General features: G+C 45.9%; 1 protein-coding gene across 3 annotated transcripts in view; it reads right to left on the reverse strand.

The window, feature by feature from the left end:
- The window catches only part of NCAPG2 (non-SMC condensin II complex subunit G2), a 327980-nt gene that overhangs the window by 139013 nt on the left and 175378 nt on the right, over positions 1 to 13589 (reverse strand). For all 3 annotated transcript variants that reach the window (XM_029588506.1, XM_029588507.1, XM_029588508.1), the window contains one exon: positions 6460 to 6633. In XM_029588506.1, coding sequence (XP_029444366.1) covers positions 6460 to 6633 — 174 coding nt within the window. The remainder of the gene's footprint in view (positions 1 to 6459; positions 6634 to 13589) is intronic.

Below are 13589 nucleotides of genomic sequence, written 5' to 3' on the forward strand. Positions count from 1 at the left end.
CTGATATTTTCTTTTTTGCAGCTAATTCAGCTTTAAGGTGAGCCAATTCCTCTTTCATGGAAGAGAATTCTGAACAAATGGGGCAAACCCTAAGTTTCCAGATAGTTTGCCTCAAAATAAAGGCTCAACAATTTTGATCAATTAATTTGATGAAGAACCTAAGGAATTGCTAAATTATCTTGTTTCTAATTCTTTATCTAGGTGGACTATATTAAAAGAACAAGCCTAGGGGTGGGTGGGTAGTAGGGTAGCGTGGGAGGGAAATTAAACAGTGGACACTTTGGTTTCAAATTACTTTCAAAAGCACCCCCCAATTTGAGTAGAACCAGTATTCTGAGTTCCTCAATTCAATAACAGACTTGGAAATTAGAATAACTATCTTATCTGCTGCTGAGCTCTTGTAAAATGCCTCTGGTCAGTCTTGCATCCTGGACAACATGTGCTTAGGAATCCTGTCACCAAACAGGTAGCTGTAGTTCACCCCTCCCCCAATTTATTTTATTTCTATACTTTGTCTTTTTCTTTTCTTACTTTGGTAAAATTTTAACTAAGTTAGTATAGTTAATTTTAAATAATTAGATAAGTTTATTAGAGGTAGGGTTTATAAGAAACAATTGTAATTTCTCTTTTTCTCCTTTTTCTTTTCATTCTTTCTCCTATTATTATTTTTTATTTTATTTAATTAATTTATTTTAATTTAATTTACTATCTTATCTTTTTGTTTAAATTTTTTGTAAACTGTTTTGGTGAGCATTCTCGCTTTTAAAAGACGGTATAGAAATGTTTTTAAATAAATAAAATAAAATAGATGCTACCAGTTTTTCAGGACACCCCAGTGAATCATAGATTATAAAAAATTAAAGCAAATGTCTATTCACCCGGCCAGCAAACACTAAATTCAAACAGTAATCCATAGAAAGGACAGCAAGGAAAGAACAGTATCTAAATAAAGCAAAATTGCTTACCTTGTAATAGGTGTTATCCCAGGACAGCAGGATGTAGTCCTCACATATGGGTGACATCAGTAATGGAGCCCTATACGGAAAAATTTCTATCAAAGTTTCTATGAAACTTTTGACTGGCACCAGAGTGCCTACTGAGTATGCCCAGCATGCCATGATATTCCCTGCCACAGGGGTCTCCCTTCAGTCTGTTTTGTAGCAATTAGCGTTAGCCAAAAATAAAATAATAAAACGTATTGGACCCAACTCCGCGGGGAGGCGGTTGGGTTTCGTGAGGACTACATCCTATTGTCCTGGGATGACACCTATTACAAGGTAAGCAATTTTGCTTTATCCCAGGACAAGCAGGATGCTAGTCCTCACATATGGGTGATTAGCAAGCTAGAGGCTGAGTCATTTTAAGGTGAAGCAACAGTGAAGTATCGTTGTTGAAATGAATCAGCCGAAATCACAGCAGGTTGGATGTAGAAGGAGTTGGGGTTATACTGGAAACAAGTTCTTTAAGACAGATTGTCCATAGGCTGAATCTTGTCTTCCTTCTTTGTCCAAACAATAGTGAGCTGCAAAGGTGTGAAGAGAACTCCATGTTGCTGCTTTACAAATGTCCACAATAGGTACAGAGCGAAGGTGTGCTACTGAGGTTGACATCGCTCTGACTGAATGTTCCTTTACACGCCCTTGGAGAGTAAGGCCTGCTTTCTCATAACAAAACTGTATGCAGTCTGCTAGCCAGTTTGACCAAGTATGTTTACCCACTGCTTTACCAGGCTTGTTTGGATCATAAGATACAAATAGTTGACTAGATTTCCTTTGGACTGTGGTGCAGTTTAAATAGAAGGACAGCGCACGTTTTCAGTCCAAAGTATGTAAGGTTCTTTCTCCTTGATGAGAGTGAGGCCTTGGAAAAAATGTTGGTAAAACTTTTGGAAGGAATTTTGAATGAGTACGGAGGACCACTCTGTCATGTAGGAACTTTGTAAAAGGTTCATATGTGACAAGAGCTTGTAGTTCACTGACTATTCTAGCTGATGTAATGGCTATGAGGAATACAGTTTTCCATTTAAGATATTTAAGGTCGCAGTTATCTATGGGTTCGAATGGAGAACGCATGAGCCTGGCTAATACTACGTTCAGGTCCCAATGTATGCTTGGGGAATGAACTGGAGGTTTTAGGTGAGTTAAACCTTTCATGAATTTACTAACGAGAGGATGTGTAGAGATAGGTGCATCTCCCAGCTTGTTGTGGTAAGCAGAGATAGCACTTAGATGTACTCTTACAGAAGATGTGCCACCGCTACTGCCAGACACTTTGTGAACACTCGAGGTGCTGAGGCTAGGCCGAATGGTAGCACTCGGTATTGAAAATGTTGACCTTTGACCAGGAATCGCAAGTACTGGCGATGTGGAGGAAAGATAGGAATGTGAGCGTATGCGTCTTGAAGATCCAGAGAGCAGAGCCAATCTCCTCTTTGAAGAAGAGGTAGCACGGTGCCTAACTATACCATCCTGAATTTTTCTTTTTTGAGAAATTTGTTGAGATTTCTGAGATCGAGGATGGGACGAAGGCCTCCGGTTTTCTTTGGAATGAGGAAATAGCGGGAGTAGAATCCTCTGCCCTGCTGAGGGCCGGGGACTGGTTCTATGGCCCTGGCTCTCAGAAGGGTGGATAATTCTGCTTAAGAACATAAGAACATAAGAAATTGCCATGCTGGGTCAGACCAAGGGTCCATCAAGCCCAGCATCCTGTTTCCAACAGAGGCCAAAACCAGGCCACAAGAACCTGGCAATTACCCAAACACTAAGAAGATCCCATGCTACTGATGCAATTAATAGCAGTGGCTATTCCCTAAGTAAAATTGATTAATAGCCATTAATGGACTTCTCCTCCAAGAACTTATCCAAACCTTTTTTGAACCCAGCTACACTAACTGCACTAACCACATCTTCTGGCAACAAATTCCAGAGCTTTATTGTGCGTTGAGTGCTTGTAGAATTTTGGAATGTTGATTCACTGTCCAAGATGAGAGTGGTGGATTTTCTTTTGGTACAGTGAGAAAATCTAATCGGTAACCGTGAGCTGTTGTGGAAAGAACCCATTGGTCTGTGGTTATGGAGGTCCAGGTGTGATGGAAATAGGTTACCCGACCTCCTACGGGTAGGTGTGGAAGTGGGTTGGTGGGGTGGCTGCTGCTCTCTGATTTCTTTCAAAAACCTGATGTTGAGGCAGTTTGAGGAGGTGGTTGGCCTTTGCCTAGCTTGTGGACGTTGAGCTGGGCGAGGTGGTCTTGTCCGGTTTGATGGGGGGATAGTATCAGTGCTGGCGGTAGTAAGGGCGCCTTATATCTCTTCTAGGAGGTCTTCTGACCGGGGGTTGAGTCTCCTGAGGCAGTAAAGAGAGTTGCGTAAGCGTCTCGGTATGATCCTTAATAGTCGCGACTGCTTCTTTGACTTTGTCACCAAAGAGGTTATCCCCCAAACAGGGAAGGTCTGCTAGCCTTTCCTGTACTTCAGGCCGGAGATCAGATGCCCTAAGCCAGGCCCATCTACGTGCTGTTATACCAGAAGCGGAGAGTCATGCTGCAGTTTCAAAACTGTCGTAGGTGGCTCTTACTTCATGTTTGCCTGCTTCTAGGCCTTTATGCACTAGTTGATGGAATGGTTCCTGATATTGATCAGGAAGGGTAAGTACCAGATCCTGAACTTGCTTCCAAAGATTTCTTTGGTATTGGTTCATAAAAAGTTGGTACGATGCAATACGAGAAAGCAACATAGAACCTTGAAAGACCTTGCGGCCTAAGTTGTCCATGAATCTGTTGTCTTTCCCCGGTGGTGTAGAGGCATGAGACTTTAATCTTTTGGCCTTCTTCTGGGCCGATTCTACGACCACTGACTGGTGAGTTAACTGGGCTTTTTGAAATCCAGGAATTGGGTGGACTAAATAAGTGGCATCCAACCTCTTATTGACCGCTGCCAGTGAAACTGGGTGTTCCCATATTCTGTACAGGAGTTCTTGTAAAACTTCATGTACCGGCACAGCCAAAATCTCTTTGGGAGGGTCTACAAACTGTAGGACCTCCAGTGTCTTTTGCCTGGTGTCCACTTCTGCATGTACCTGGAAGGGGATGGTGTCTGCCATGTCCTTCACAAAATTTGAGAAAGATAAATCTTCAGGTGGAGACTTCCTACGGTCCTCAGGAGGAGATGGTTCAGACAGTATGTCTTCTTCTGAGGAGTACTCCGTCTCTTTGTCTGTGCCCGTGTCTTTTGGTGACCTTGTTATAACTGGCACCTTCGGTGGCAGTGTGGGCATCGATGGAAGTAATAGAGAACGAGGCTGATGAGGCCTGGGAACTCCTGAAGGTCCTGGAATCGGTTCTTCTTGGATGTCTCTGGGTTTGTTTGAGATAGCATTGAGTAGGGCATCCAGTTTAGACATCAACGGTTGAAGAACCGTGAAATTCGCATGTGGCACCGATGGAGTCACCGGTGGTACCGGTGAAGGCATCGGGCGAGGCATCGCAGGCATCGGATGCGGAATCGATGGCTGTAGCAGCGTCGATGGCGATGGATCAGAAGGCATCGGAGCTGGTGTCGGAGACATCGGTGTCGATGGCTGGCATGGTACCGCATCGAGGAGCGCTTGTTGCACCGCTTGACGGATATACACGTCAAGTTCCGCCCGCATAGCTGATGGAATCAGAGCAGCTATGGGGGGAGGCGGCGATGGCGATACCTCCTCAGAGCCCTGAGGAGGTATGGTGCCCGGCACAGATATCGGTGGGGATCTTGGAACCTCCGGACTCGTCCGAGCTTTCTTAGCGGAGGATGCCGCATCCTTCGATGGCTCAGCAGGCACTGGTTCGATGGCGTGCTGTCGTTGATGCTTCTCATGTTTTTCGCTGCCGGAGGTGGACGCCTTCGACGATGGCAAGGGGGAGGGAGTAGAAGCGTCTCCTGCCTCACCTGGACGTCGTCGTTTCAGCACAACTTGCCTTATCGATCCTGCCGGCGATGACTGGGTAGACGTCGATGCCGATGGAAGCAATTGAATCTTGAAGAGATGCTCCATCTTCTCCATCCGGAGCCGACGTCCCTTCGATGTCATTTCGGCACATAAAGGACAAGACTTCACATCGTGTTTTTCGCAGAGGCAAAGAACACATTCTTGGTGCGGGTCCGTAATGGACATGTTTCTCGCACAATTCGGGCATTTTTTAAAACCAGAGGCCATTTTTGCCGGACAGCCGTCGACGGCAATGTGAGGAACCGACGAAAACTCGGGGAAAAACTGAAACCGCGATGGAACGGAAGGGAGACCCTTGCGGTGGAAGTTTTTTCCGAACTTTTGAAAAGTTTTGTAGATGGTGAAAATCACCTCAGGACTCCAGATTAACCGCGAGGCTAATGGCTCCGCGGAAAAAAGAAGACTGGAGGGAGACCCCTGTGGCAGGGAATATCATGGCATGCTCAGTAGGCACTCTGGTGCCAGTCAAAAGTTTCATAGAAACTTTGATAGAAGTTTTTCCGTATAGGGCTCCATTACTGATGTCACACATATGTGAGGACTAGCATCCTGCTTGTCCTGGGATAAAAGCTTATTTATATATATTAATAAAGAAAGAGGAACTTCTTTGGGTGTTGGCTGCCATTTTTTCAGTCTAATGCAGGAGTTATAAAAGAAGAATGAAAGGATGGATCGGTAAAAATGGACTTTTATTGGAACTTGCCCGACTCTGGCCGAGTTTCGCTCTGCCGAGCTGCCTCAGGGGCTTGTTGAGCCAGAAACTTGGCTCTATATACTTGTGCTGATTTCCTAGGATGAAGGAATATGAGTGAACACACCGAATCCGGGCTTGTCACTTGTAATTCATCAATCACTTGTGTGAACAGTATTGAAGCAATTCTTTGTTGAACTTGCACCGGTCACATACTGCTCTGACAAACACTGCCTGGCAGTGTTTGTCAGAGCAGTATGTGACCGGTGCAAGTTCAACAAAGAATTGCTTCAATACTGTTCACACAAGTGATTGATGAATTACAAGTGACAAGCCCGGATTCGGTGTGTTCACTCATATTCCTTCATCCTAGGAAATCAGCACAAGTATATAGAGCCAAGTTTCTGGCTCAACAAGCCCCTGAGGCAGCTCGGCAGAGCGAAACTCGGCCAGAGTCTGGCAAGTTCCAATAAAAGTCCATTTTTACCGATCCATCCTTTCATTCTTCTGTTGTTCGTCACATTGGATCGGTTACCGGTTTGCTTCCTTGGAGTTATAAAAGAACCACAGAAATCTCAAAAATAGATTTTCCACAGAGGCATGTTAAAGGAGTCAAATGCATCATAGAGGCCATCAAGCCCAACATTTTCAACATGGACCAAACTGATGACCATTGACCCCACATTATCTGTCCCAGCAGCGAAATCCAATTGAGGTGATGGTTTTCTAGTCCTTTGCTCTAATCACTACATAATTCTGTGGTCCTTTGTGCAAATCTTTACCTTAAATACTTTCAAGTACTCAGGAAGCACTGAAGCAAACTTGCTTATGGTGTAGATTTTGGCTTCCTCATTCTGATCCAGAGCTTTGCGAATGCTTCTCCAGAGAATTACTATAATCTCCAATAAACCTGCCATACAGCCCGAATCATTTGTTGATAATACATGATTCAGCACCTGAAATGAAAAAACTGTATGTTAACTAAATATGAGATTCAGCATTACAGTAAGCAAATTCATGTGCATTACATTAAAATAAACCCATCACCATTTACTGTATGTGCGCTGCATCTTCTATTTTTGTGTTTATCTCTACTTATTTTCAAAGCAATAGAACAACATTTTAAACACCTGAAAACATACAGAAAATGATTTAATTAGCACAAGTTTGGCCACTTGCCAAGGCTTCAAATCTTATTTTAAAGAAATACTCCCATAAATAACCTCAAACATTACTAAGGACCAAGAGCTGCAAACTTGGGGCTTTGTAACTGTAGGGCTCTTAGACCTCTCTTTAACTAAATAAAGATGGCAGAACACCACACATCACACTTTTGCTAAACTTTGGTTTAGCCTTAGATTCTGGAAACAGAGCAGGAGGGAAATCGTATCTACTGGTGGGGCTAAGAAATTTCAGTTATGGGACAATGACTTCTCTTATTGGGAGTTTGAGAATAAGCAAAGGAGGCTCTATCCAGATGCATAAATGGAGAAATTACTTACCTGATAGTTTTGTTTTCCTTAGTGTAGACAGATGGACTTAGGACCAGTAGGTTATGCTTCCCTGCAGTGACCCCCAGCCTGCCAGTATTCTCTTCAAAAGCAACTGGAGACAGACTAGCAAAAACTTGATTAAAAACAGGCAACCATAACTGTACTCAATCAACAAGAAACACTGAACTCAAGTAAGAACATAGGTACCCCAATCTAGGGACTGGATGAACACTTACCAGTAATCCCTTGGGACCCGAAGCCCCACAGGTGGACTACTGACACAATCATTCAGCAGCCAAGGGCAGGAAGCTGAGTCCATCTGTCCACACTAAGGAAAACGAAATTATAGGTAAGTAATTTCTCCATTTCCTAGCGTGTAGACAGATGGACGCAGGACCAGTGGGATGTACCAAAGCTACACCTGAACAGGGTGGGAGGCTGCCCACGGTCCAGTCAACGCCACATGTACAAAGGCTGCATCCTCCCAGGTCTGCACATCCAGACAATAAAATCTGGAAAAAGTGTGTAAAAAGGACCATTTTCCATTTCCATTTATTAAAACTTATTAAACGCCTAACACAAAAAGGTCTAGGCGATTTACAACATACATACATAATATCATTAAAATAAATGACAAACATATCGACAGAGACAACAGACTAACCTCTACCCATGACACTGTCTGAGCCCTAGTGGAATGAGCTCTAACCTGAGTAGGCAACAGTTTTCCAGCATCCACATACGCGGTCATGATCACCTCCTTAATCAAGCGAGCTACTGTTGCCCACGAAGCTGGTTCGCCCTGCTTCTTTCCACCATGGAGAACAAACAGGTGATCCGTCATCCGGAAAGGTTCAGAACCACCAGATACCTCATGACAAGACTCTTCATATCCAAGGGACACATGAGGTGTTACTCCTCTGCATCCCTGACCTTATCCAAGGACAGAAAAAAAATGGACTGATTCAAATGAAACTCAGAGACCATCTTAAGACAAGAAGATGGAACAGTATGCAGCTGTAACGCCCCTGCAGTCACCTAAAGGAACGGCTCCCGGCAAGACAAGGCCTGCAGTTCAGAAATTCGATGTACAGAGCATATAGCCACCAGGAACACGGTCTTCAAGGTCAATAACTGCAAGGAAAGGCTACGCCATGGTTGGAATGTAGGGCCCGCCAAAAAATCCAGCACCAATTTAAGACTCTACAAGGGAACCTGTAACCTCAAGGGAGGCCGAAGATGCTTTCACTCCCTTCAAAAAATGGGCCATATCAAGATGAGATAAGGAAACACCATTCACCGGGTCTCTGAAACAGGCAAGAGCCGCAATCTGTACCTTCAAAGAATTAAGGGACAATCCTTTATTCAATCCATCCTGCAAAAAATCCAAAATGAGCAGGATCTTATCTGAATGAAAAAGAATGGTGTGCCCCTCGCACCAGGCCTCAAAAAAACTCTCCAAACCTGCACATTGTCTAAGGAAGTGGAGAACTTCTGAACGCAGAGTAAGGGGGCAATCACCACAGAAGAATATCCACGCTTCAACAGGTGAGGCCTCTCAAGGGCCAAACCATAAGACAGAACCAAGTCAGATCCCTGTGAGAACCAGTCTCTGCAGCAACAGATCCATTTGCGGCAGAAGATGAAGGGGGCGGGTGGGTGGGGGGGGGTGTCTCCACCAGAAGTCTTCACAGATCTGCTTACCATGGATGCCTGGGTCAGTCCGGTGCCACCAGGAGTAATAGCCCCCTGTGGCCTTCAATCTTGCTAATTATGTTGCCCAGCAAGGACCACGAAGGAAAGGCATAAAGCAACTCGTCTTTTGGCCATCCTTGTACAAGAGCATCTATGCCCAAGGAACACTGATCTCTGTTAAGGTTACTGTTAATATTAAATTTGTGGACTCTTGTTTTGACTTAGGATCTTATATAGTCAATAGGTGGATCTAAACTAACAGTCTCTCAGTATGACAGACCTTGGAGCTGAGAAGTCCAATTCCACAGTGAAGATATTCAAAACATTTACTCAAAAACAAGGCAAATCCAGAAATATTCAAACAAGAACTCCAGGAACAGAGAAAAAATACTTGGCTACTAATTCATTATATAACATTCAAAGCAAGGCAACATACTAGATAAAAATGCTAAGACAAAGCTGAAGAGATGCGTTCACGGTTGCTGGTGGTTGCCAAGGCAACCTGAACGCTTCTCTACTGTACAGTTATACAGGAAATTTGCGACATACCTCTGCAGTTGAGATTGGAATCAGCTCGAGCCTCAACTGCTTCCACGAGGCCCCTCACATGCCGCCAAGAACGAGACCCCCACATCCCTGCACGAATCTCCTCATCGCTCCTGCACAGTGTCAGCACTACACACCCGTGCATGCTGTAATGCGTGATGACCTCTCAACCTAACACGCGCACGTGCAACCTGATGTCAGGCATGCATGAGCGCGCACTCACGACGAAAATGCCCAAACATCGCACGGGCCCAACCAAGTCCCACCGGAACCCCCCAGCTGACTCGCAAGCCAGCAAAACCGGCGAGATCACTGCACCCGTGACAACCCCACATAAGTTAATTTTATAACATCTTCCCTGCGACTGAAGAAGCGAGGAACCTTTGCATTGCGAGAAGTCACCAACAGGTCTAGGAACAAAAGGCCCCAGTGATCCACTATTAGCTGAAATGCCTCGGCTGACACCACACAATCTCCTGGGTCCAGACTCTCCCTGCTGAGAAACTCTGCTCTTAATTTGTCTTCTCCTGCAATGTGAGAGGCCGAGATCATCTGTAGATGTCCTTCCACTCATTCCATAAGGTGGTCAATTTCCTGCGACACTTGCTGGCTTTTGGTTCCTTCCTAGCGATTGATGAAGGCCACTGTCATCGCTTCGTCCAACATCACGCAGACCGCTTGACTTGCAGCCTGTGGCGGAACTTCAAGCATGCCAACCAGACCACCTGGGTTTCCAGGCGATTGATGTTCCAGAGAGATTTTTTGGCATTCCAACATCCTTGGACCATCAGCTTCTGAGCTCCCCAAACCCTGGAGACTCGCATCTGTCATGAGTACCAACCAGTTCGGAGAGGACAAAAATTCCCTCTCTCAGATAAGCCTCCTGCAACCACCACTGGAGGTGAGAGTAGATTTCCATTGGCAAGTGGAGCCAAACCGAATAGTCCTGAGACTGCGGGTTCCAACAAGACAGCAGTGAGCGCTGAAGAAGACACATATGCACACTCGCCCACGGCACCACCTCCAGGGTTGCCCCCAAACAAAGCACCTGCAGATAGCACCACACTGTCGGGCGTATAGTGTTCACCAACTGAAGCACCTAGGACATCAATTTCTGAATCTGAACGTCCAGCAGGAAAACATTGTCCTGCCTTGTGTCGATCCGAACACCCAGATACTCCAGTGACTGAGATGGCTGAAGACTGCTCTTGGCCAGGAGCACCACCCAACCAAGCTCCTGCAACAAGGAGATAACCTTGGTTACCAAGCAGCTCTCTTCCTGAGACTTGGCTCGAAACAGCCAGTCGTCCAAGTATGGGTGCACCAGGATCCCATCTCTTCTCAATGCCGCAGAAACCACCACCATACCCTTGGAAAATATTCTGGGGGCGGTGGCTAGACCAAAAGTCAGCACCCGAAACTGATAATGGTGCCCCCAACACCGCAAAACACAGAAAACACTGATGTTCCAAAACGGATGGGTATATGAAGGTAGGCCTTGGAAAGATCTAAGGAGGTAAAAATTCCATGCGAAAATGAGTCACACTCAAATGACGGTCGACACTTATGAGATCCAGGATGGGACAAAAGGAACTCTCCTTCTTGGGCACAACAAAATAAAGGAAACATCACCTCACACTTTGAGACGTAGGCACAGGAACCACAGCCCTCAGCCTGAGGAGCCTTAGAAGCATAGACTCCACTGCCTGCTTCTTCTGCAGGGAGTGGCAAGGAGACCACATGAACAAGTCCTGAGGAATACTGCAAAATTCCAGTGCATATCCCTCTCGTGTCACCTCCAGGACCCACTGAACCAATGTGATCTTGACCCACCTCTGATAAGAGAGAGAGATGCCCTCCTATCTCTTGTTCCTGAAGATGGGTGGGCAAACTTTAATTGGGAAGCTTGGGACGATCCGCCACCCAAGCCCGATCCTCTTGGGCTGTCTAGGACAAAAGGACTGAGACCTACTGAAAGGCCGAGTCCTCTGAAAGGTTGGCCCTCTGTAGGGACGAAACTGCTTGGAACCCCGGAGATAACCCCTCACAGCAAAGGAGTGCTGCAATTGCTTCTTAAGCCTCTGGCAACCGGGGAACTGGAGATTTATTGCACTTACTTGCCAGCTTCTCCAACTTGCTCCCAAGCAGCAAGCCTTTAAAAGGCATTTTCATAAGAGTAGCTTTGGAGGCATGTCAACTGACCAATTTCGTAACCGTAGTTGACACTTGGCCGCTATCACTGAAATCACTCCTCTGGCCGAGATATGAATAAATCATAGCCCGCAGCAGGTTCCATAACTGCTCTGGAATTCACCCCAGAATCATCAACTTCCTGAGAGAGAAGCAAACAAGAACATGCCACAAGAGCACAACAGGAATCTATCTGTAAAGACATCATTGCTTCAAAGGCTTCTTTAAGGATAGACTCAGTCTATCATGCACATCCTTCAAGGCCGCTCCTCCATCCGCAGGGATAGTCATCCACTTAGAGACAGCACAGACCAGCGCATCCAATTTGGGAAGACAAACACTCTCTCACAGCTGGATCCAGGAAGTACAGGCCTTCTAATGTCCAACTCTCTTTGAATTTTGCCTCCAGGGCATCCCATTCAAGATCAATCAATTCCTGAATGGTGTCCATAACAGGGAAAAAACAAGAGGCTTTACACAAGGAAACCAAAATAGGATTCCTTCTTCGGCTCAGACATGGAATCTGTACCTGGGACACCCAGCATCTTCAAGGTCTGGGAAATCAGGGCCGACAGTTCATCACTATGAAAGAACAGGTACGGTTCAGTCCCTAAGGAATTTCCCCATCTTCCAGGAATCAGGATCTGCCTCATCCATACCATCCAGGTTCCTGTCAGGAATACCCGCAGCGAACCAAGGCATGCCCCGGCACTGAACCATAGGACTGGAAGATGTAGGGGCCGCCGGCAGAGGGTCCGATCTGACAGGATTCGACAAAGCGGAGGACTGTGCCTGAAGAAAGGCTTATAAACCCTGAAAAAACTCCACCTTAGAAACACAGCCGAATCCAGGCCAAACCCAGAAGAAACTGGAGCGAGGCCCACTGAACTGCCATCTCCTGCGGAGGAGTCCGTCAAGGGAGTACCAAGGTCTGGCGTACCTTCAGACAAATCCATAATCAGACCATCATCAGGATGGAAGGATCCAGGCTTAGTAAAATCAAAGGAAGACAACTTTCCCTGAGCGTCCAAACAGCACTGACAGATGTTAGAAGACAGGTCAGGCAGAGAAGCCCGAATATGACAGGCAACACAGGGAGAAAGGCGCTTAGGTTTCTTGTTCACCGGCGCCACAAGTGGCAGTGAATGTGTGTCCAAACGGCTCATGCTGAAAACTTTATGCACACAGAAATTAGGCACCTCAAAAATAAGCACTGCAAAAACACACACACAACTTGAGCACCAAAGCTTAAATGTATTACCACGCTAAAAACCTGTGCATGCAAAAGGCGAGTCTAAAACTGAGCCCACAACACATGCCTGAGCAAACACACTGCACACATAGATGTCTGTAGAGGGCAGTAAAGCAAGCACAGAAGTGTGCGAAAACGCCACTGTTGCCTACCACACAGTGAGCAAGCAAAAGCATCACTGCAGAGCCTAGACAACCGGGGCCACTTAACCCACCAAGCTGCCTACTTTCCCTAACCCCAACAGGAGCGGGAATGAACGTCAGAACGAGCATGGAGAACGGAGGAAGTCCTAAAAACCCCTCTGTCTTTTTCTGAAGGTAAAAATAACTTTTTTTTTTTTTTTTTTTAAATCTTATCTGAGCTCAGCTCTTACTAGCTGAGTACAGAGACAATCTCTGGCTGCGAGGGGAGAGGGCATCTGCCATCACCGTCGCACTCATCCTGCACCCGCTGCCTTTAAGCTGTATAATCAGCTAAGTCCATGCCGGGCAACCCAGCTACCAGACCAAGGCGCACATCTGAGGGATCACAGAAATCACCTCAGGAATTCTCAACTGGGGGAGGGACCATCTGATTTCACCGCAGGAGAGCAGGGCTTTTCGTTCTCAATTTAAAATTCTCCTTCCAAATCTGAAACAAGCCCCATAGGGAGATGCACATCCACCATTTGCTGGAGACAGAGAATACTGGCAAGCTGAGGTCAGTGCAGGAGTATCAATACTGTGTCGTCAGCTTG

The sequence above is a fragment of the Rhinatrema bivittatum genome, chromosome 2 (assembly GCF_901001135.1).
Source record: "Rhinatrema bivittatum chromosome 2, aRhiBiv1.1, whole genome shotgun sequence".
In the NCBI taxonomy this organism is placed as follows: domain Eukaryota; kingdom Metazoa; phylum Chordata; class Amphibia; order Gymnophiona; family Rhinatrematidae; genus Rhinatrema; species Rhinatrema bivittatum.